General features: G+C 42.8%; 1 protein-coding gene across 1 annotated transcript in view; it reads right to left on the reverse strand.

The window, feature by feature from the left end:
* MMS22L (MMS22 like, DNA repair protein) overlaps positions 1–23,892 on the reverse strand; it is an 881,591-nt gene that overhangs the window by 13,085 nt on the left and 844,614 nt on the right. Inside the window, exons 27-28 of the mRNA XM_053712068.1 lie at positions 18,524–19,253; positions 10,423–10,590 (exon numbers count right to left, since the gene is read on the reverse strand). Of these exons, the coding sequence (XP_053568043.1) occupies positions 10,423–10,590; positions 18,524–19,253 (898 nt within the window). The remainder of the gene's footprint in view (positions 1–10,422; positions 10,591–18,523; positions 19,254–23,892) is intronic.

The following is a 23,892-nucleotide window of genomic DNA, read 5'->3' on the forward strand; positions in this document are numbered from 1 at the left end:
AATATTTATTGGTAGGAGAGCCTCCTCCCGAGTCCACAAACCCTGAGCTTTCAGGGAATTCCAGACTGCACCCCAGCCCAGAAGACTGGCGTCTGTTGTCGCTATAACCCATTCTGGCCTGCGGAAACACATTCCCTGGGACAGATGATCCTGTGACAACCACCAAAGAAGAGAGTCTCTGGTCTCTTGATCCAGATTTATCTGAGGAGATAAATCCACATAATCCCCATTCCACTGATTGAGCATGCATAGTTGCAATGGTCTGAGATGCAAGCGAGCAAACGGAACTATGTCCATTGCCGCTACCATTAGTCCGATTACCTCCATACACTGAGCCACTGGCGGCCGAGGAATGGAATGAAGAGCTCGGCAGGTGGACAAAAACATAATTTATGCTTACCTGATAAATTTATTTCTCTTGTAGTGTATCCAGTCCACGGATCATCCATTACTTGTGGGATACCAATACCAAAGCTAAAGTACACGGATGATGGGAGGGACAAGGCAGGAATTTAAACGGAAGGAACCACTGCCTGTAGAACCTTTCTCCCAAAAACAGCCTCCGAAGAAGCAAAAGTATCAAATTTGTAAAATTTGGAAAAGGTATGAAGCGAAGACCAAGTCGCAGCCTTGCAAATCTGTTTAACAGAAGCCTCATTTTTAAAGGCCCAGGTGGAAGCCACAGCTCTAGTGGAATGAGCTGTAATCCTTTCAGGGGGCTGCTGTCCAGCAGTCTCATAGGCTAAACGGATTATACTCCGAAGCCAAAAAGAAAGAGAGGTTGCCGAGGCCTTTTGACCTCTCCTCTGTACAGAGTAAACAACTAACAGGTTAGATGTTTGACGAAAATCTTTAGTAGCTTGTAAGTAAAACTTCAAGGCAAGGACTACGTCTAGATTATGCAAAAGACGTTCCTTCTTTGAAGAAGGATTAGGACATAACGATGGAACAACAATCTCTTGATTGATATTCTTGTTAGAAACCACCTTGGGTAAAAACCCAGGTTTTGTACGCAGAACTACTTTATCTGAATGAAAGATCAGATAAGGAGAATCACAATGTAAGGCAGATAACTCAGAGACTCTTCGAGCCGAGGAAATAGCCATCAGAAAAAGAACTTTCCATGATAGAATTTTGATATCAATAGAATGAAGGGGTTCAAACTTAACCCCTTGGAGAACTTTAAGAACCAAGTTTAAGCTCCATGGAGGAGCAACAGGTTTAAACACAGGCTTAATTCTAACTAAAGCCTGACAAAATGCCTGAACGTCTGGAACTTCTGCCAGACGCTTGTGTAAAAGAATAGACAGGGCAGAAATCTGTCCATTTAAAGAACTAGCTGATAATCCTTTGTCCAAACCCTCTTGGAGGAAGGACAATATCCTAGGAATCCTAACCCTACTCCATGAGTAATTCTTGGATTCACACCAATGAAGATATTTACGCCATATCTTGTGATAAATTTTCCTGGTGACAGGCTTTCGTGCCTGTATTAAGGTATCAATGACTGACTCGGAGAAGCCACGCATTGATAAAATCAAGCGTTCAATCTCCATGCAGTCAGTCTCAGAGAAATTAGATTTCGATGATTGAAAGGACCTTGCATGAGAAGGTCTTGTCTCAGAGGCATAGTCCATGGTGGAAAGGATGACATGTCCACTAGGTCTGCATACCAGGTCCTGCGTGGCCACGCAGGCGCTATCAGAATCACCGATGCCCTCTCCTGTCTGATTTTGGCAATCAGTCGAGGGAGCAGAGGAAACGGTGGAAACACATAAGCCAGGTTGAAGAACCAAGGAGCTGCTAGAGCATCTATCAGCGTCGCTTCGGGGTCCCTGGACCTGGATCCGTAACAAGGAAGTTTGGCGTTCTGGCGAGACGCCATGAGATCCAGTTCTGGTTTGCCCCAACGATGAACCAATTGAGCAAACACCTCCGGATGGAGTTCCCACTCCCCCGGATGAAAAGTCTGACGACTTAGAAAATCCGCCTCCCAGTTCTCTACACCTGGGATATGGATTGCTGATAGGTGGCAAGAGTGAGACTCTGCCCAGCGAATTATCTTGGAGACTTCTAACATTGCTAGGGAACTCCTGGTTCCCCCTTGATGGTTGATGTAAGCCACAGTCGTGATGTTGTCCGACTGAAATCTGATGAACCTTAGGGTTGCTAACTGAGGCCAAGCTAGAAGAGCATTGAATATTGCTCTTAACTCCAGAATATTTATTGGGAGGAGTTTCTCCTCCTGAGTCCACGATCCCTGAGCCTTCAGGGAGTTCCAGACTGCACCCCAACCTAGAAGGCTGGCATCTGTTGTTACAATCGTCCAATCTGGTCTGCGAAAGGTCATACCCTTGGACAGGTGGACCCGAGATAACCACCAGAGAACAGAATCTCTGGTTTCCTGATCCAGATTTAGTAGAGGGGAGAAATCTGTGTAATCCCTATTCCACTGACTGAGCATGCATAATTGCAGCGGTCTGAGATGCAGGCGCGCAAATGGCACTATGTCCATTGCCGCTACCATTAAGCCGATTACCTCCATGCACTGAGCCACCGTAGGGCGCGGAGTGGAGTGAAGAACACGGCAAGCATTTAGAAGTTTTGATAACCTGGACTCCGTCAGGTAAATTTTCATTTCTACAGAATCTATAAGAGTCCCTAGGAAGGAAACCCTTGTGAGAGGAGATAGAGAACTCTTTTCTTCGTTCACTTTCCACCCATGCAACCTCAGAAATGCCAGAACTATGTCTGTATGAGACTTGGCAATTTGAAAGCTTGACGCCTGTATCAGGATGTCGTCTAGATAAGGAGCCACCGCTATGCCTCGCGGTCTTAGAACCGCCAGAAGAGAGCCCAGAACCTTTGTAAAAATTCTTGGGGCTGTAGCCAACCCGAAGGGAAGAGCTACAAATTGGTAATGCCTGTCTAGAAAGGCAAATCTCAGGAACCGATGATGATTCTTGTGAATCGGAATGTGAAGGTAGGCATCCTTTAAGTCCACTGTGGTCATGTACTGACCCTCTTGGATCATGGGTAAGATGGTTCGAATAGTTTCCATCTTGAATGATGGAACTCTGAGGAATTTGTTTAAGATCTTTAGATCCAAAATGGGTCTGAAGGTTCCCTCTTTTTTGGGAACCACAAACAGATTTCAGTAAAAACCCTGTCCTTGTTCCGTCCGCGGAACTGGATGGATCACTCCCATTACTAGGAGGTCTTGCACGCAGCGTAGGAATGCCTCTTTCTTTATCTGGTTTGCAGATAATCTTGAAAGGTGAAATCTCCCCTGTGGAGGAGAAGCTTTGAAGTCCAGAAGATATCCCTGAGATATGATCTCCAACGCCCAGGGATCCTGAACATCTCTTGCCCACGCCTGGGCGAAGAGAGAAAGTCTGCCCCCTACTAGATCCGTTGCCGGATAGGGGGCCGTTCCTTCATGCTGTCTTGGAGGCAGCAGCAGGCTTTCTGGGCTGCTTGCCCTTGTTCCAGGACTGGTTAGATTTCCAGGCCTGCTTGGATTGAGCAAAAGTTCCCTCTTGTTTTGAAGCAGAGGAAGTTGATGCTGAACCTGCCTTGAAATTTCGAAAGGCACGAAAATTAGACTGTTTGGCCCTTGATTTGGCCCTGTCCTGAGGAAGGATATGACCCTTACCTCCAGTAATGTCAGCAATAATTTCTTTCAAACCAGGCCCGAATAAGGTCTGCCCCTTGAAAGGAATGTTGAGTAATTTAGACTTTGAAGTCACGTCAGCTGACCAGGATTTAAGCCATAGAGCCCTACGCGCCTGGATGGCGAATCCGGAATTCTTAGCCGTTAGTTTAGTCAAATGAACAATGGCATCAGAAACAAATGAGTTAGCTAGCTTAAGTGTTCTAAGCTTGTCAATGATTTCAGTCAATGGAGCTGTATGGATGGCCTCTTCCAGGGCCTCAAACCAGAATGCCGCCGCAGCAGTGACAGGCGCAATGTTGTTGAATAAACATTTTCTTAAGGTAACCCTCTAATTTTTTATCCATTGGATCTGAAAAAGCACAACTGTCCTCAACCGGGATAGTGGTACGCTTTGCTAAAATAGAAACTGCTCCCTCCACTTTAGGGACCGTCTGCCATAAGTCTCGTGTAGTGGCGTCTATGGGAAACATTTTTCTAAATATAGGAGGGGGGGGGAAAACGGCACACCAGGTCTATCCCACTCCTTACTAATAATTTCTGTAAACCTTTTAGGTATTGGAAAAACATCAGTACACACCGGCACTGCATAGTATTTATCCAGTCTACACAATTTCTCTGGCACTGCAATTGTGTCACAGTCATTCAGAGCAGCTAACACCTCCCCAAGCAATACACGGAGGTTCTCAAGCTTAAATTTAAAATTAGAAATCTCTGAATCAGGTTTCCCCGAGTCAGAGATGTCACCCACAGACTGAAGCTCTCCGTCCTCAGGTTCTGCATATTGTGACGCAGTATCAGACATGGCTCTTACAGCATCTACGCGCTCTGTATCTCGTCTTACCCCAGAGCTATCGCTCTTGCCTCTTAATTCAGGCAATCTGGCTAATACCGCTGACAGGGTATTATCCATGATCGCAGCCATGTCCTGCAAAGTAATCGCTATGGGCGTCCCTGATGTACTTGGCGCCATATTAGCGTGCGTCCCTTGAGCGGGAGGCAAAGGGTCCGACACGTGGGGAGAGTTAGTCGGCATAACTTCCCCCTCGACAGAATCCTCTGGTGACAATTCTTTTATAGATAAAGACTGATCTTTACTGTTTAAGGTGAAATCAATACATTTAGTACACATTCTCCTATGGGGCTGCACCATGGCTTTTAAACATAATGAACAAGTAGCTTCCTCTGTGTCAGACATGTTTGTACAGACTAGCAATGAGACTAGCAAGCTTGGAAAACACTTTAAAACAAGTTAACAAGCAATATAAAAAACGTTACTGTGCCTTTAAGAAAAACAAATTTTGTCAAAATTTGAAATAACAGTGAAAAAAGGCAGTTACACTAACGAAATGTTTGTATGTAACAAGTTAGCAGAGCATTGCACCCACTTGCAAATGGATGATTAACCCCTTAATACCAAAAACGGAATAATAAATGAAAAAAACGTTTTTAAAACTAGTCACAACAACTGCCACAGGTCTACTGTGGTTGTTACCCTCCTCAAACACGACTTTTGAAGCCTTTTGAGCCCTTCAGAGATGTCCTGTATCATGCAGAGGGAAGCTGAGTGTCTCTGTCTGTAATTTTAGCAGTGCAGAAAAGCTCTAAAATAGGCCCTTCCCACTCATATTACAATAGTGGAAAGCCTGAGGAAACTGTTTCTAGGCAAAAATCAAGCCAGCCATGTGGAAAAAAACTAGGCCCCAATAAGTTTTATCACCAAGCATATATAAAAACGATTAAACATGCCAGCAAACGTTTTATATTGCACTTTTATAAGAGTATGTATCTCTGGTAATAAGCCTGATACCAGTCGCTATTAAATCACTGTATTTAGGCTTAACTTACATTAATCCGGTATCAGCAGCATTTTTCTAGCAAATTCCATCCCTAGAAATATGTTAACTGCACATACCTTATTGCAGGATAACCTGCACGCCATTCCCCCTCTGAAGTTACCTCACTCCTCAGAATATGTGAGAACGGCAGTGGATCTTAGTTACTTCTGCTAAGATCATAGAAACCGCAGGCAGATTCTTCTTCTAATGCTGCCTGAGATAAAATAGTACACTCCGGTACCATTTAAAAATAACAAATTTTTGATTGAAGTTAAAAAACTAACTATAATACACCACTCTCCTCTTACTACCTCCATCTTTGTTGAGAGTTGCAAGAGAATGACTGGATATGGCAGTGAGGGGAGGAGCTATATAGCAGCTCTGCTGTGGGTGATCCTCTTGCAACTTCCTGTTGGGAAGGAGAATATCCCACAAGTAATGGATGATCCGTGGACTGGATACACTTAACAAGAGAAATCTTTGATTTCCTGACCTCCGTCAGAAATATTTTCATGTCCACCGAGTCCATCTGAGTCCCTAGAAATGAAACTCTTGTGAGGGGGGAAAGATAACTCTTTTTTTACGTTCACTTTCCACCCGTGAGACCTTAGAAAGGCCAACACTAAGTCTGTGTGAGACTTGGCTAGTTGGAAGGATGACGCTTGAATTAGAATGTAATAATCTAGATAAGGCGCCACTGCTATGCCCCGTGGCCTTAGAACCACCAGAAGGAAATTATCTTTGTGGATAGGAATGTGCAGATACGCATCCTTTAAGTCCATGGTGGTCAAATATTGACCCTCCTGGATCAATGGTAAGATAGTCCGAATGGTCTCCATCTTGTAAAGATGGAACTCTTAGGAATTGGTTTAGGATCTTGAGATCCAGAATTGGTCTGAAGGTTCCCTCTTTTTTGGGAACTATAAACAGATTGGAGTAGAACCCCTGCCCCTGTTCTGCTTTTGTAACTGGGCAGATCACTCCCATGGTAAAAAGGTCTTCTACACAGCGTAAGAACGCCTCTTTTTATTTGACGGGTTTACAGACAATTGAGAAAGATGGAACCTCCCCCTTTGAGGGGAATCCTTGAAATCTAGAAGGTATCCCTGGGTTACAATTTCTACTGCCCAGAAATCCTGAACGTCTCTTGCCCAGGCCTGAGCAAAGAGAGAGAGTCTGCCCACTACTAGATCCGGTCCCGGATCGGGGGCTACCCCTTCATGCTGACTTAGTGGCAGCAGCAGGCTTTTTGGCCTGTTTACCCTTGTTCCAAGCCTGATTAGGTCTCCAGGTTGGCTTGGATTGAGCAAAGTTCCCCTCTTGCTTTGCAGCAGGGGAAGAGGTAGAGAGACCACTCTTGAAGTTTCAAAAGGAACGAAAATTATTTTGTTTGGTCCTTGTCTTATTTGACTTATCCTGAGGGAGGGTATGACCCTTCCCTCCAGTAATGTCTGAAATGATCTCTTTCAATGCAGGCCCGAATAGGGTCTTACCTTTGAAAGGGATGGACAAAAGCTTAGATTTAGATGACACATCAGCTGACCAGGACTTAAGCCGTAACGCTCTACGCACTAAAATGGCAAAACCTGAATTCTTAGCCGCTAATTTAGCAAGATGAAAAGCGGCGTCTGTAATAAAAGAATTAGCCAACTTAACAGCCTTAATTCTGTCCAAAATATCATCTAGTGGGGTCTCCATCTGAAGAGCCCCTTCTAGAGCCTTAAACCAAAAGGCAGCTGCAGTGGTTAAAGGAACAATGCATGCTATAGGTTGAAGAAGAAAACCTTGATGAACAAAAATTTTCTTTAGGAGACCCTCTAATTTTTTATCCATAGGATCAATGAAAGCACAACTGTCTTCAATAGGTATAGTTGTACGCTTAGCAAGGGTAGAAATAGCTCCCTCCACCTTAGGGACCGTCTGCCATGAGTCCTTTATGGTGTCAGAAATGGGAAACATTTTCGTAAAAACAGGAGGGGGAGAGAACGGAATACCTGGTTTATCCCACTCCTTAGTAACAATGTCCAAAATCCTCTTAGGGACCGGAAACACATCAGTATAAACAGGAACCTCTAAATATTTGTCCATTTTACACAATTTCTCTGGAACTACAATAGGGTCACAATCATCCAGAGTAGCTAAAACCTCCCTGAGCAATAAGCGGAGGTGCTCTAGCTTAAATTTAAATATCTTATATCTTATCATATCTGAATCTGTCTGAGAGAACATCTTTCCTGAATCAGAGATCTCTCCCTCAGACAGCAAATCCCTCATCCCTACCTCAGAACATTGTGAGGGAATATCGGATACGGCAACTAAAGCGTCAGAAGGCTCAGCATTTGTTCTTAACCCAGAGCTACTGAGCTTCCCTTGCAACTTAGATAAAACCTCTGTGAAGCCATATCATGCAAGGTGAAAGAATTAGACGCACTAGAAGTACTCGGCCTCGCTTGTGCGGGCGTTACTGGTTGTGACACTTGGGGAGAACTAGATGGCAAAACCTGATTTCCTTCTGTCTGAGAATCATCGAATGCCAAACTTTTATAAGTCAAAATATGCTGTTTGCAATTTATAGACATATCAGTACAAGTGGGACACATTCTAAGAGGGGGTTCCACAATGGCTTCTAAACAAATTGAACAATGAGTTTCCTCAGTGTCATACATGTTTAACAGATTAGTAATAAAGCAAGCAAGCTTGGAAAACACTTTATTTAATGAAAAAAAAACACAATTTGCAAAAATGGTACTGTGCCTTTAAGAGAAAAAAGGCATACACAAACTGCAAAACAGGTTAAAATTGCTTCAATTTTTCTGAAATTTTAACAGTGTACCCACTAAGCTTTAGAAGGATTGCACCACAAGTTAATAAGCAATAAACCCCCAAATGATAAAACTGGATTGAAATATGTCTAAAACCGGTTAAAAACCCCTAAAGCACCTTGCCACAGCTCTGCTGTGGCCCTACCTGCCCTTAGGAAGCGATAATATGGGGTTTAAAGCTTCAATTAGTCCCTCAGAAGACTATCAGGACCTCAGGAGAAGTTGCTTGCTGCTTGTAAATGTAGGCCCCGCCCACCTCACTCGATGTTGCTAGGGCCTACACAAAACTAACAAACCCTGCCTGAAAGCCATGTGGGTTATAAACAACCCCAAAGAACCCTCAAGCAAATGTCCCATAAAACAGAAAACGTTACTCCCAGACACAAAAACGTTTGTCCCAAATTCACATAACAAACTGAGTTCAAACAAAAAATTAACCCTTTATGCAAGCAAGTAAAAACCTCTGATAACACTAGGATTACTGCTTACCCTTCCCCTAATGGGGACACTGTCAGCCTTTCTGAGTTAACAGAGTCTCTGCAGAAAATATGACTGAACATACCTCATTGATGTATAACAAGAAACCGTTCCTCACACTGACGTTTTCCTGTACTCCTCAGCTTCTGTGGGAACAGCAGTGGACCTTAGTTACAAATGCTAAGATCATCATCCTCCAGGCAGAAATCTTCATCTATGTCCTGCCTGAGAGTAAATAGTACAACACCAGTACCATTTAAAAATAACAAACACTTGATTGAAGATAAAATAAAACTAACAGTTTAACACCTCTTCTCTTTACTCTTCCTGCTTAGAGCCAGCAAAGGAGAATGACTGGGGGGTGGAGTTAAGGGGGGAGCTATAAAGACAGCTCTGCTGTGGTGCTCTCTTTGCTACTTCCTGTCAGGAAGGACAATATCCCACAAGTTAGGATGAATCCGTGGACTCGGTACATCATGCAAAAGAAATAGTCTCGGTATCAGAATCCTCCGTAACTGAATCTGAAACTAGCACAGTCTCAGCATCAGAATCCTCAATAACTGGATAGAGGAAATATCAATATGGGCTTAAGTATGAAAACAAAAACGGCACCTGACACCCACAATGGCTGGGGCACTCACCACCTCCTATGACCAGACCCCTGCGGACTAGAATATCTCCTTCTCCACACGGTCAGGAATGCGGAAATGGGGAACGGAACCATGCCCGAACACAAGGTGAACCGAACAGTCCAAAAAAGCTCCCAACCAAAAGGCTGCGTCACTTCCAAAGGCCTCAAAGTTCCAACCACGAGCCCATAAACATCACACATAAGCAGGTTGAATAACATAACAAACATGATTATAAACCCCCCTATGTTCAATAACCCCCCTCAGGAGATATTAACCCTCATTCCAAGATAATAACAAAGACTCACTGAGACTCTTATGTCATATAGTTAGACCCGCAAAGGTGTGATAACCTCTCGGGAAAACATTTACATTACAGTACATTGACGACAAAGTAAAATGAAACGATCTTACCAGAATCTATACCTTGGAACAGGAACACGGCTTTTCAAGTGTGACGAATAGTGGCATCGCCTCTGCTATGGACTTGAGAGAGTAAAGCAGGCAGCAGAGCGAAGTTCGACAACACCGATTGCTTGAGGAGCTGTTAATATGAGTCGGGATGGTTTCGCAGAAAGACTCTCCCTGCATCTCCGGACTCTAATTTTCATTCAAGTCCTCGCTGAGAGACTGACAGGACTACTTAAAACTCCTGTCCCATGCTGAAGAGTACAACCCTCAATAAGAGACAAAAATTTAAAAATTCTGACACGTCTCTGCCAACCTCCTGGGACGAAAGGCAAAGAATGACTGGGGGATGAAGGGAGTGGGATGAGTATTTAAGCCTTTGGCTGGGGTGTCTTTGCCTCCTCCTGGTGGCCAGGTTCTTATTTCCAGAAAGTAATAAATGCAGCTGTGGACTATTTCCATTAAAGAAGAAAATGTGCTATATTAACAATAGTTCTATTCTCTCCAGGATTGGGGTATATTTTGAGTTTACTGTAATTATTTTTGCTGTGCACGTTTAACTTTCTGAACAATACCTTGATGAAGCATTTCTGCCCTGCCCACGCCTATACTCCTGTTCCTTCAGACTTTGAGTCATTGTTGGAATCAGCCTGATAACAAGAGACTGGTCCAAGACAGATAGGGTTTCCAAGATTCCATATACCTGGTGATCATATGTCCCACTGAAGTTTTGCACAAACTGCCTAAAAAGAAATCATATGAAAACATTAGTAAAGAAAGCATTAAATAGGAAGCCAAGCCAATTAGAGAATAAGCAATTTAAAGAGAGATATATTAAAAACAAACATAACATTTGTAGCCATCTTCATATTTTATCACTAACTGACTTTTTGCAGGATACAAATCACACTTTGATATGTACCATACCACCACTGAAGCGACATTGCACTAAAAAAAAAAAAAATCTAATCCATCTGATTTTTTATTTTTCTGTAAGAACTGTTCCTGTTCATCATTGGCCAAAAAATACATGGGTGTCAGTTGTTTGCAATCATATATCAATTTAAAAGAACAGTAAAGAGCATGCTATTTTAAACAATTTTCCTATTTACTTCATATATCTAATTTGTTTTATTCTCTTGGTATCCTATGTTGAAAAGAATACCTAGGTAGGCACAAGAGCACACTAATTGGGAGTTAGCTGCCAGTGGCTGCACGTTTGCTTCTTGTCATTTGAACTCGAGATGTGTTCAGCTAGCTGCAAGTAGTTTATTAGTGCTCTGACAATTTATTTTTTATTTTTTTTAAATATATTTTTATTGAGGCAAATAGAAACATAAACATTGCAAGCAAAATTGCCAGAGCTTAAAGATTACAGACCTTAAGATAAAGTTCACAATTATAGAATAATGCACAGTCTTAGATACATATAATTTCAAAAATTAAGTAGGCAAAAAAACAGAATTTATGCTTACCTGATAAATTACTTTCTCCAACGGTGTGTCCGGTCCACGGCGTCATCCTTACTTGTGGGATATTCTCTTCCCCAACAGGAAATGGCAAAGAGCCCAGCAAAGCTGGTCATATGATCCCTCCTAGGCTCCGCCTACCCCAGTCATTCGACCGACGTACAGGAGGAAATATGCATAGGAGAAACCATATGATACCGTGGTGACTGTAGTTAGAGAAAATAATTCATCAGACCTGATTAAAAAAACCAGGGCGGGCCGTGGACCGGACACACCGTTGGAGAAAGTAATTTATAAGGTAAGCATAAATTCTGTTTTCTCCAACATAGGTGTGTCCGGTCCACGGCGTCATCCTTACTTGTGGGAACCAATACCAAAGCTTTAGGACACGGATGAAGGGAGGGAGGAAATCAGGTCACCTAAATGGAAGGCACCACGGCTTGCAAAACCTTTCTCCCAAAAATAGCCTCCGAAGAAGCAAAAGTATCAAATTTGTAAAATTTGGCAAAAGTGTGCAGAGAAGACCAAGTCGCTGCCTTACATATCTGGTCAACAGAAGCCTCGTTCTTGAAGGCCCATGTGGAAGCCACAGCCCTAGTGGAGTGAGCCGTGATTCTTTCAGGAGGCTGCCGTCCGGCAGTCTCATAAGCCAATCGGATAATGCTTTTAAGCCAAAAAGAAAGAGAGGTAGAAGTTGCTTTTTGACCTCTCCTTTTACCAGAATAAACAACAAACAAAGAAGAAGTTTGTCTGAAATCTTTAGTGGCCTCTAAATAGAATTTTAGAGCACGGACTACGTCCAAATTGTGTAACAAACGTTCCTTCTTTGAAACTGGATTCGGGCACAAAGAAGGTACAACTATCTCCTGGTTAATATTCTTGTTGGAAACAACTTTCGGAAGAAAACCAGGCTTAGTACGCAAAACCACCTTATCTGCATGGAACACCAGATGGGGTGGAGAACACTGCAGAGCAGATAACTCTGAAACTCTTCTAGCAGAAGAAATTGCAACCAAAAACAAAACTTTCCAAGATAATAACTTAATATCTACGGAATGTAAGGGTTCAAACGGAACCCCTTGAAGAACTGAAAGAACTAGATTGAGACTCCAGGGAGGAGTCAAAGGTCTGTAAACAGGCTTGATTCTAACCAGAGCCTGAACAAACGCCTGAACGTCTGGCACAGCTGCCAGCCTTTTGTGAAGTAAAACAGATAACGCAGAAATCTGTCCCTTCAGAGAACTTGCAGATAATCCCTTCTCCAAACCCTCTTGTAGAAAGGATAAAATCCTAGGAATTTTTATCTTGTTCCATGGGAATCCTTTAGATTCACACCAATAGATATATTTTTTCCATATCTTATGGTAAATCTTTCTAGTTACAGGCTTTCTAGCCTGAATAAGAGTATCTATTACAGAATCTGAAAACCCACGCTTTGATAAAATCAAGCGTTCAATCTCCAAGCAGTCAGTTGGAGAGAAACCAGATTCGGATGTTCGAATGGACCTTGAACAAGAAGGTCCTGTCTCAAAGGTAGCTTCCATGGTGGAGCCGATGACATATTCACCAGGTCTGCATACCAAGTCCTGCGTGGCCACGCAGGAGCTATCAAGATCACCGAAGCCCTCTCCTGGTTGATCCTGGCTATCAGCCTGGGAATGAGAGGAAACGGTGGGAAAACATAAGCTAGGTTGAAGGTCCAAGGTGCTACTAGTGCATCTACTAGAGTCGCCTTGGGATCCCTGGATCTGGACCCGTAACAAGGAACCTTGAAGTTCTGGCGAGACGCCATCAGATCCATGTCTGGAATGCCCCATAATTGAGTTATTTGGGCAAAGATTTCCGGGTGGAGTTCCCACTCCCCTGGATGGAATGTCAGACGACTCAGAAAATCCGCTTCCCAATTTTCCACTCCTGGGATGTGGATTGCAGATAAGTGGCAGGAGTGATCCTCCGCCCATTGAATTATCTTGGTCACTTCCTCCATCGCCAGGGAACTCCTTGTTCCCCCCTGATGGTTGATATAAGCAACTGTCGTCATGTTGTCTGACTGAAACCTTATGAATTTGGCCTTTGCTAGATGAGGCCAAGCTTTGAGAGTATTGAATATCGCTCTCAGTTCCAGAATGTTTATCGGGAGAAGAGATTCTTCCCGAGACCATAGACCCTGAGCTTTCAGGGGTTCCCAGACCGCGCCCCAGCCCACCAGACTGGCGTCGGTCGTGACAATGACCCACTCTGGTCTGCGGAAACTCATTCCCTGTGACAGATTGTCCAGGATTAGCCACCAACGGAGTGAATCTCTGGTCCTTTGATCTACTTGAATCGTCGGAGACAAGTCTGTATAATCCCCATTCCACTGTCTGAGCATGCACAGTTGTAATGGTCTTAGATTAATTCGTGCAAAAGGAACTATGTCCATTGCTGCAACCATCAATCCTATTACTTCCATGCACTGCGCTATGGAAGAACGAAGAACAGAATGAAGAACTTGACAAGAGCTTAGAAGTTTTGATTTTCTGACCTCTGTCAGAAAAATTCTCATTTCTAAGGAGTCTATTATTGTTCACAAGAAGGGAACTCTTGTTGACGGGGAAAGAGAACTTTTTTCTATGTTTACTTTCCATCCGTGAGATCTGAGAAAGGCTAGGACGATGTCCGTATGAGCCTTTGCCTTTGCCAGAGACGACGCTTGAATCAGGATGTCGTCCAAGTACGGTACTACTGCAATGCCCCTTGGTCTTAGAACCGCTAGAAGGGACCCTAGTACCTTTGAGAAAATTCTCGGAGCAGTGGCTAACCCGAATGGAAGTGCCACAAACTGGTAATGCTTGTCCAGAAAAGCGAACCTTAGGAACTGATGATGTTCCTTGTGGATGGGAATATGGAGGTACGCATCCTTTAAATCCACCGTGGTCATGAATTGACCTTCCTGGATGGTAGGAAGGATCGTTCGAATGGTTTCCATTTTGAACGATGGGACCTTGAGAAATTTGTTTAGGATCTTGAGATCTAGAATTGGTCTGAACGTTCCCTCTTTTTTGGGAACTATGAACAGGTTGGAGTAAAACCCCATCCCTTGTTCTCTTATTGGAACTGGATGAATTACTCCCATCCTTAACAGGTCTTCTACACAATGTAAGAATGCCTGTCTTTTTATTTGGTTTGAAGATAATTGAGACCTGTGGAACCTTCCCCTTGGGGGTAGTTCCTTGAATTCCAGGAGATAACCTTGAGAAACTATTTCTAGTGCCCAAGGATCCTGAACATCTCTTGCCCAGGCCTGAGCAAAGAGAGAAAGTCTGCCCCCCACCAGATCCGGTCCCGGATCGGGGGCCATCCCTTCATGCTGTTTTGGTAGCAGTGGCAGGCTTCTTGGCCTGCTTACCCTTGTTCCAGCCTTGCATCGGTCTCCAGGCTGGTTTGGGTTGAGAAGTATTACCCTCTTGCTTAGAGGATGTAGAAGTAGAGGCTGGTCCGTTTCTGCGAAAGGGACGAAAATTAGGCTTATTTCTAGCCTTAAAAGACCTATCCTGAGGAAGGGCGTGGCCCTTTCCTCCGGTGATGTCTGAAATAATTTCTTTCAAATCGGGCCCAAACAGTGTTTTGCCCTTGAAAGGGATGTTAAGTAATTTTGTCTTGGAAGACACATCCGCTGACCAAGACTTCAGCCAGAGCGCTCTGCGCGCCACGATAGCAAACCCCGAATTTTTCGCCGCTAATCTCGCTAATTGCAAAGCGGCATCTAGAATAAAAGAGTTAGCCAATTTAAGTGCGTGAACTCTGCCCATAATCTCCTCATACGAAGATTCTTTATCGAGCGACTTTTCTAGTTCTTCGAACCAGAAACACGCTGCCGTAGTGACAGGAACAATGCATGAAATTGGTTGAAGTAGGTAACCTTGCTGAACAAACATTTTTTTAAGCAAACCCTCTAATTTTTTATCCATAGGATCTTTAAAAGCACAACTATCTTCTATGGGAATAGTAGTGCGTTTGTTTAGAGTAGAGACCGCCCCCTCGACCTTAGGGACTGTCTGCCATAAGTCCTTTCTGGGGTCGACTATAGGAAATAATTTCTTAAATATAGGGGGAGGCACAAAAGGTATGCCGGGCCTTTCCCATTCCTTGTTTACTATATCCGCCACCCGCTTGGGTATAGGAAAAACATCGGGGGGCACCGGAACCTCTAGGAACTTATCCATCTTACATAATTTCTCTGGAATGACCAAATTGTCACAATCATCCAGAGTAGATAAAACCTCCTTAAGCAGTGCGCGGAGATGTTCTAATTTAAATTTAAATGTTACAACATCAGGTTCAGCTTGTTGAGAAATTTTCCCTGAATCTGAAATTTCTCCCTCAGACAAAACCTCCCTCCTGGCCCCTTCAGATTGGTGTGAGGGTATGTCAGAAGCGTTATCATCAGCGTCCTCTTGCTCTTCAGTGTTTAAAACAGAGCAATCGCGCTTTCTTTGATAAGTAGGCATTTTAGATAAAATATTTGCAATAGAATTATCCATAACAGCCGTTAATTGTTGCATAGTAATAAGTATTGGCGCACTAGATGTACTAGGGGCCTCTTGTGTGGGCAAAACTGGTGTAGACACAGAAGGGGGTGATGCAGTACCATGCTTACTCCCCTCATCTGAAGAATCATCTTGGGCACTATTATTATCTGTGGCATCATTGTCCCTACTTTGTTTGGACACCATGTCACAATTATCACATATATTTAAATGGGGAGACACCTTGGCTTTCATACATATAGAACATTGTTTATCTGATGGTTCAGACATGTTAAACAGGCTTAAACTTGTCAACAAAGCACAAAAAAACGTTTTAAAATAAAACCGTTACTGTCACTTTACATTTTAAACAGAACACACTTTATTACTGAATATGCGAAAAAGTATGAAGCAATTGTTCAAAATTCACCAAAATTTCACCACAGTGTCTTAAAGCCTTAAAAGTATTGCACACCAAATTTGAAAGCTTTAACCCTTAAAATAACGGAACCGGAGCCGTTTCTATATTTAACCCCTATACAGTCCCAGGAATCTGCTTTGCTGAGACCCAACCAAGCCCAGAGGGGAATACGATACCAAATGACGCCTTCTGTAAGCTTTTTCAGTGTATCTTAGCTCCTCACACATGCATCTGCATGCCTTGCCTTCCAAAAACAACTGCGTATTAGTGGCGCGAAAATGAGGCTCTGCCTATGACTAGAGAAAGGCCCCCATCTGAAAAAGGTGTTCATACAGTGCCTGCCGTTTTTTAACAACAATCCCCAAGATTATAATAATTATAAAGCGCTATAATCTGTCAAATATGCTTAGCAAGTAATCGTTTTAGCCCAGAAAAATGTCTACCAGTTTTTTAAGCCCTTATAAAGCCTTTATTCTCATACTTAATCTAAGAAAATGGCTTACCGGTCCCCATAGGGAAAATGACAGCCTTCCAGCATTACCAAGTCGTGTTAGAAATGTGGCCATCATACCTCAGGCAGAAAAGTCTGCCAACTGCTTCCCCCAACTGAAGTTACTTCATCTCAACAGTCCTGTGTGGAAACAGCAATCGATTTTAGTAACGTTTGCTAAAATCATCTTCCTCTCACAAACAGAAATCTTCTTCTCTTTTCTGTTTCAGAGTAAATAGTACATACCAGCACTATTTTAAAATAACAAACACTTGATTGAAGAATAAAAACTACATTTAAACACCAAAAAACTCTTAGCCATCTCCGTGGAGATGTTGCCTGTGCAACGGCAAAGAGAATGACTGGGGTAGGCGGAGCCTAGGAGGGATCATATGACCAGATTTGCTGGGCTCTTTGCCATTTCCTGTTGGGGAAGAGAATATCCCACAAGTAAGGATGACGCCGTGGACCGGACACACCTATGTTGGAGAAATAGCAATAACCTCATTTTTTTCACATATATAAACCTCCTCTGGAAGTAATAGGTCACTCTTGGACCATAATAAAATAATAACAATCAATGGAGGTGAGTTGATCCATGGCCACTCTTGGGCTGGCATTATTAATATATATATGAAAATAACAAAAAAAGGGCCACTCTTGGACCCTAGGTGCATTGTATAATAATAAGCATCCACATCTTATAAGTAATATCGTACGAGACTACCCTAAAAAATGCATATAAACTTTAGTCAAGCAAACATTGAAAGCTATAAGTAAGACAATTAGTGAGAACACTTTGTTTTCCCCCAACTAAACATTGCTGGCCATTATAAGCAACATTGCCATCTTATTAGCACTAGGATTAACTATTAAATTATAATTCAACAACGCTAATCAGGTCTGGCATACTGAGTATATTATGTTATCAGACGGAAAACAGGCCTCATTCTTAGCTTACTACCTCTGGGCTTAAATCACAGTCCACTATATATAGGCTCTGGCCCAATGTTTTCGTACTGGGTATTACATATTATTGTAGAGTATAGCAGAAACAAAGTTCCCCTACAAGACACTTCACTGGTATTAGTATTAGTGAATTTATCAGTTACTGTAAGCCTGCATCCCCTCCTATTGAATCTCAATTTACTTGCCTTACAAGTAGAAATTTTAACAGTAATTAGGACTATTTATGGGTGCCCTGTGTCTTGCATATATCCTAGAGGGAGTGTAAAACGAATTAACACTCTAGACTTCAGAGTGGGTCTCAACATTAAGCACAATCACACTCTCACATGTGTAACAGCAAATTAGGGGAAATACAGACATAGCTCTATGTTATATGACTTACTAGAAACCTTGAAAAAGGGGGTTAACAACTCTACAGGTGAAATGGCATGTATATGCAGGAGCTATTAAATTATATACAGAGAATAACAGTATAATAAATGTTCAAAAGTGTTATCTAGACTAGAACATATGACTGTGTACCCCTACGTCCTCAGGGGGTCTTCTTCAAGCTTACAGAGCTGTGAATATATGGCAGCCATACCCATTAATGCTAGGGACCAATAGGCAGGGGGTAAAAATTCAGGAAGATGTCTTCACTTGAGGATACAAATGTGTAATCATGCGTCTAAGTACATACATGGGTATTATATGATACTGACCACCATTGATCAGGCATAAATCGCCATCATTAGGGTAGGGCAGTCTAAAACAGGAACGGGATGTCTAGTATGCATTTTATGTCCAGGCCTGCTGCATAAGGTTCAGCCGATCCCTGACTTTCCTTGTTCCAATGTAGCAATCAGCAGGTTAAGAAAAAATGATTGCCGTTTGCTTGTTCCCCAGCAAGTGTCCTGTTCCCCGTCCTCCGTGAGGTATGTACTGACCTGTCGATGCAAAGGCAAGTCACTCTGGTAACTGTTCCAAGGTAGTGTATTGCCGAGAAGCGCAATATGAGTGGCATAAAATGTAACGCCATACTCTGTCAGTTCCACTCTTTTGCAATTGCTATCACACTCAGCACAATCCATGTCGCCAGCAATTAAGTCCAGCCACAGAGAGGGAGTTTGACTCAGAGCCAGAGCTCCGGATCGATGTGCCCTAGTTTGGGGTAGCTTGGCTTGAATTACTCGAGCGGGAACCTGGGAGACAGTCCCCTCTCCAGCATCCAGACTCTCAGCAATTTTCGGTCTGAGGTTTTCACGGGCACTTGACTCCCCATTACCACCTTGAGTCTCCCGGTCTGAAGCTGAGGTAGGTATAGACCCTTCTGTGGAAAGTGTTGTATCTGTTAGGCTGCACAAGTGGAGGGACGTTATGCTGTCCGGCCTTGTCCTGGTGGCTTGTTGGACCCGAGTGTATTCCCTTGTTGGCGGCCCAAAAGATCCATGTAGATTGAGGAGTTTATCAAGCTCTTCCTCTAGACTTTGAAAATGGTTGTGTACCAGCTGGGTCACTGTGTATTCCCACTTGTCCAGCGCCTCCATGTTCAAAATGTGCGCAGTGGTAGCTTGTTAGAAATACGGTTACCGTTTCCTTCAAGGGTAGAAATCAAGCACTCATGTTACAAGAAGCGGATAACTTTTAGATGGTTAAATAAGGAAGGGGCAACTGCTAGTAACCCAGAATCCGTAGAAACCCGGGGGGGGGGTTAAAATATGCGGCAGCCTTGACTACAAAGTTAGACAAAGTCACCAAAGAGGCCTGTTTGCCATGTGTTCGGGCTCCATGCGGTCTTTTTAATTTTTTTTGTTAAACAATACAAAGTGTGAAAGTGATTGTAAAATATTGTCATTAATGGAAATCTTGACTTTAAAGTCATAATGAAACTTCAGACCAGAAAAATTCAAAGTATGCTAGGATGGTAGCATATGTCAATATTACAGGTGAAACTCGAAAATAATTAGAATATAGTGCGAAAGTTCATTTATTTCACTAATGCAACTTAAAAGGTGAAACTAATATATGAGATAGACTCATTACATGCAAAGCAAGATAGTTCAAGCTGTGATTTGTCATAATTGTGATGATTATGGTTTACAGCTCATGAAAACCCCAAATCCACAATCTCAGAAAATTAGAATATTGTGAATATTCTAGGCTCAAAGTGTCCCACTCTAATCAGCTAATTAAGCCATAACACCTGCAAAGGGTTCCTGAGCCTTTAAATGGTCTCTCAGTCTGGTTCAGTAGGAATCACAATCATGGGAAAGACTGCTGACCTAACAGTTGTGCAGAAAACAATTATTGACACCCTCCATAAGGAGGGAAAGCCTCAAAAGGTAATTGCAAAAGAAGTTGGATGTTCCCAAAGTGCTGTATCAAAGCACATTAATAGAAAGTTATGTGGAATGGAAAAGTGTGGAAGAAAAAGGTGCACAAGCAGCAGGGATGACTGCAGCCTGGAGAGGATTGTCAGGAAAAGGCCATTCAAAAGTGTTGGGGACTTTCACAAGGAGTGGACTGAGGCTGGAGTCAGTGCATCAAGAGCCACCACACACAGACGGATCCTGGACATGGGCTTCAAATGTCGTATTCCTCTTGTCAAGCCACTCCTGAACAACAAACAACGTCAGAAGCGTCTTACCTGGGCTAAAGAAAAACAGACCTGGTCTGTTGCTCAGTGGTCCAAAGTCCTCTTTTCTGATGAGAGCAAATTTTGCATCTCATTTGGAAACCAAGGACCCAGAGTATGGAGGAAGAATGGAGAGGCACACACTGCAAAATGCTTGAAGTCCAGTGTGAAGTTTCCACAGTCTGTATTGATTTGGGGAGCCATGTCATCTGCTGGTGTTGGTTCACTGTGCTTCATTAAGTCCAGGGTCAACGCAGCTGTCTACCAGGAGATTTTGGAGCACTTCATGCTTCCTTCCGCAGACAATCTCTATGGGGATGCTGACTTAATTTTCCAGCAGGACTTGGCAACTGCCCACACTGCCAAAAGCACCAAAACCTGGTTCAATGACCGTGGGATTACTGTGCTTGATTGGCCAGCAAACTTGCCTGACCTGAACCCCATAGAGAATCTATGGGGCATTGCCAAGAGAAAGATGAGAGACATGAGACCGAACAATGCAGAAGAGCTGAAGGCCGCTATTAAAGCATCCTGCTCTTCCATAACACTTCAGCAGTGCCACAGGCTGATAGCTTCCATACCACGCCGCATTGAGTCAGTAATTGCTACAAAAGGGGCCCAAATCAAGTACTGAGTACATACAGTATGCATGCTTATACTATTCAGAGGTCCGATATTGTTCTATGTACAATCCTTGTTTTATTGATTGCATGTAATATTCTAATTTTCTGAGATTGAGGATTTGGGGTTTTCATGAGCTGTAAGCCATAATCATTACAATTATGACAAATCACGGCTTGAACTATCTTGCTTTGCATGTAATGAGTCTACCTCATATATTAATTTCACCTTTTAAGTTGCATTAGTGAAATAAATTAACTTTTGCACGATATTCTAATTTTTCGAGTTTCACCTGTATAAGAGGGAAGAATGTAGTTTATTTGTGGGAATAAATATTTTTGTCCATTCATTGGACAAAAATTGTGAGATTAAGGATTACTGCATTCAGAACCAAAGGAACCAATCTAAAAAGCATAGGTGGAAGAAAAAAAAACATACATTTAAAGAAGAATGCAAAACATAATTTATGCTTACCTGATAAATTTATTTCTCTTGTGATGTATCGAGTCCACGGATTCATCCTTACTTGTGGGATATTCTCCTCCCCTACAGGAAGTGGCAGAGAGAGCACCCACAGCAGAGCTGCCTATAAAGCTCCCCCCTTAGCTCCACCCCCCAGTCATTCGACCGAAGGCTAGGAAGAAAAAGGAGAAACTATAGGGTGCAGTGGTGACTGAAAGTTTAAAAATAAAAATATATATATATGCCTGTCTTAATAAACAGGGCAGGCCGTGGACTCGATACATCACAAGAGAAATAAATTTATCAGGTAAGCATAAATTATGTTTTCTCTTGTAAGATATATCGAGTCCACGGATTCATCCTTACTTGTGGGATACCAATACCAAAACTTTAGGACACGGATGAAGGGAGGGACAAGACAGGGACCTTAAACGGAAGGCACTACTGCTTGTAGAACCTTTCTCACAAAAATAGCCTCTGAAGAAGCAAAAGTATCAAATTTGGAAAATTTGGAAAAAGTATGAAACGAAGACTAAGTCGCCGCATTACAAATCTGTTTAACAGAAGCCTCATTTTTAAAAGCCATGTGGAAGCCACAGCTCTAGTAGAATGAGCAGTAATTCTTTCAGGAGACTGTTGGCCAGCAGTCTCATAAGCCAAACGGATGATGCTTTTCAGCCAAAAGGAAAGAGCGGTAGCCGTAGCCTTCTGACCTCTCCGCTTACCAGAATAAACAACAAACAATGAAGATGTTTGACGGAAATCTTTAGTTGCTTGTAAGTAGAACTTTAAAGCACAAACCACATCAAGATTGTGCAACAGACATTCCTTCTTTGAAGAAGGATTAGGACACAGTGAAGGAACTATACAATCTCTTGATTGATTTTCTTATAAGAAACAACTTTAGGAAGAAACCCAGGTTTGGTACGCAAAACCACCTTATCTGCATGGAAAATAAGATAAGGGGAATCACACTGTAAAGCAGATAGCTCAGAAACTCTTCGAGCCGAAGAGATAGCTACTAAAAACAAAACTTTCCAAGATAGAAGCTTAATATCCATGGAATGCATAGGTTCAAACGGAACCCCTTGAAGAACTTTAAGAACTAAATTTAGGCTCCATGGCGGAGCAACAGGTTTAAATACAGGCTTGATTCTGACCAAAGCGTGACTAAATGCTCGAACGTCTGGGACATCTGCCAGACGTTTGTGTAGAAGAATAGACAAAGCAGATATTTGTCCTTATAAGGAACTAGCTGATAATCCCTTCTCCAAACCTTCTTGGAGAAAAGACAATATGCTAGGAATCCTAATCTTACTCCACGAGTAACCTTTGGATTCACACCAATAAAGATATTTGCGCCAAATCTTATGATAGATCTTCCTGGTGACAGGCTTTCTAGCCTGAATCAGGGTATCAATGACCGACTCAGAGAAACCACGCTTTGATAGAATCAGGCGTTCAATCTCCAAGCAGTCAGACGCAGAGAAATTAGATTTGGATGTGTGAACAGACCTTGGAATAGAAGGTCCTGCCTCATTGGCAGAGTCCATGATAGAACCGAGGACATGTCCAGTAGGTCTGCATACCAAGTCCTGCGTGGCCACGCAGGTGCTATCAGAATCAATGAAGCTCTCTCCTGCTTTATTCTGGCAACCAGACGTAGAAGGAGAGGAAATACATAGGCCAGATTGAAGGACCAAGGCACTGCTAGAGCATCTATCAGTACCGCCTTGGGATCCCGGGACCTGGACCCGTAACGAGAAAGTTTGACATTCTGACAGGGCGCAATCAGATCCAATTCTGGTGTGCCCCAAAGCTGAATCAGCTGGGCAAATACCTCCGGATGGAGTTCCCACTCCCCCAGATGAAAAGTCTAACGACTTAGGAAATCAGCCTCCCAGTTCTCTACTCCTGGGATGTGGATTGCTGAGAGATGGCAAGAGTGATCCTCTGCCCATCGGATTATTTTGGTTACCTCCATCATCGCTAGAGAACTCCTTGTTCCTCCTTGATGATTGATATAAGCTACAGTCGTGATGTTGTCCGACTGAAACCGGATGAATTTGGCCGCAGCAAGCTGAGGCCACGCCTGAAGCGCATTGAATATTGAACAAGGATTTTCCTTGGTGTCAGACATGTTAAACAGGCTAGTAATGTAACAAGCAAGCTTGGAAAACACTGTAATCAAAGTAAATAACACTTAGAAATAAAACGGTATTGTGCCTTTAAGAGAAAAAAGCTGCACAAATACTGCAAAACAGTGTAAAAAAGCAGTAAACATAACAACATTTTTACAGTAGTATCATATAGCCTTAGTAACTTTGCACAGCTATGCAAATAAACAATTAACCCCTTAATGGCAAAACCGGATTGAAAAAACATCAAAACCAGTAAAAAAGACTTTCAGCACTATGCCACAGTTCTGCTGTGGCTCCTACCTGCCCTTCAGAACAATTTGTGGGGAAAAAAACTTCTTTTACAGCCCTCA

Source organism: Bombina bombina, chromosome 4, assembly GCF_027579735.1.
Source record: "Bombina bombina isolate aBomBom1 chromosome 4, aBomBom1.pri, whole genome shotgun sequence".
Lineage (NCBI taxonomy): Eukaryota > Metazoa > Chordata > Amphibia > Anura > Bombinatoridae > Bombina > Bombina bombina.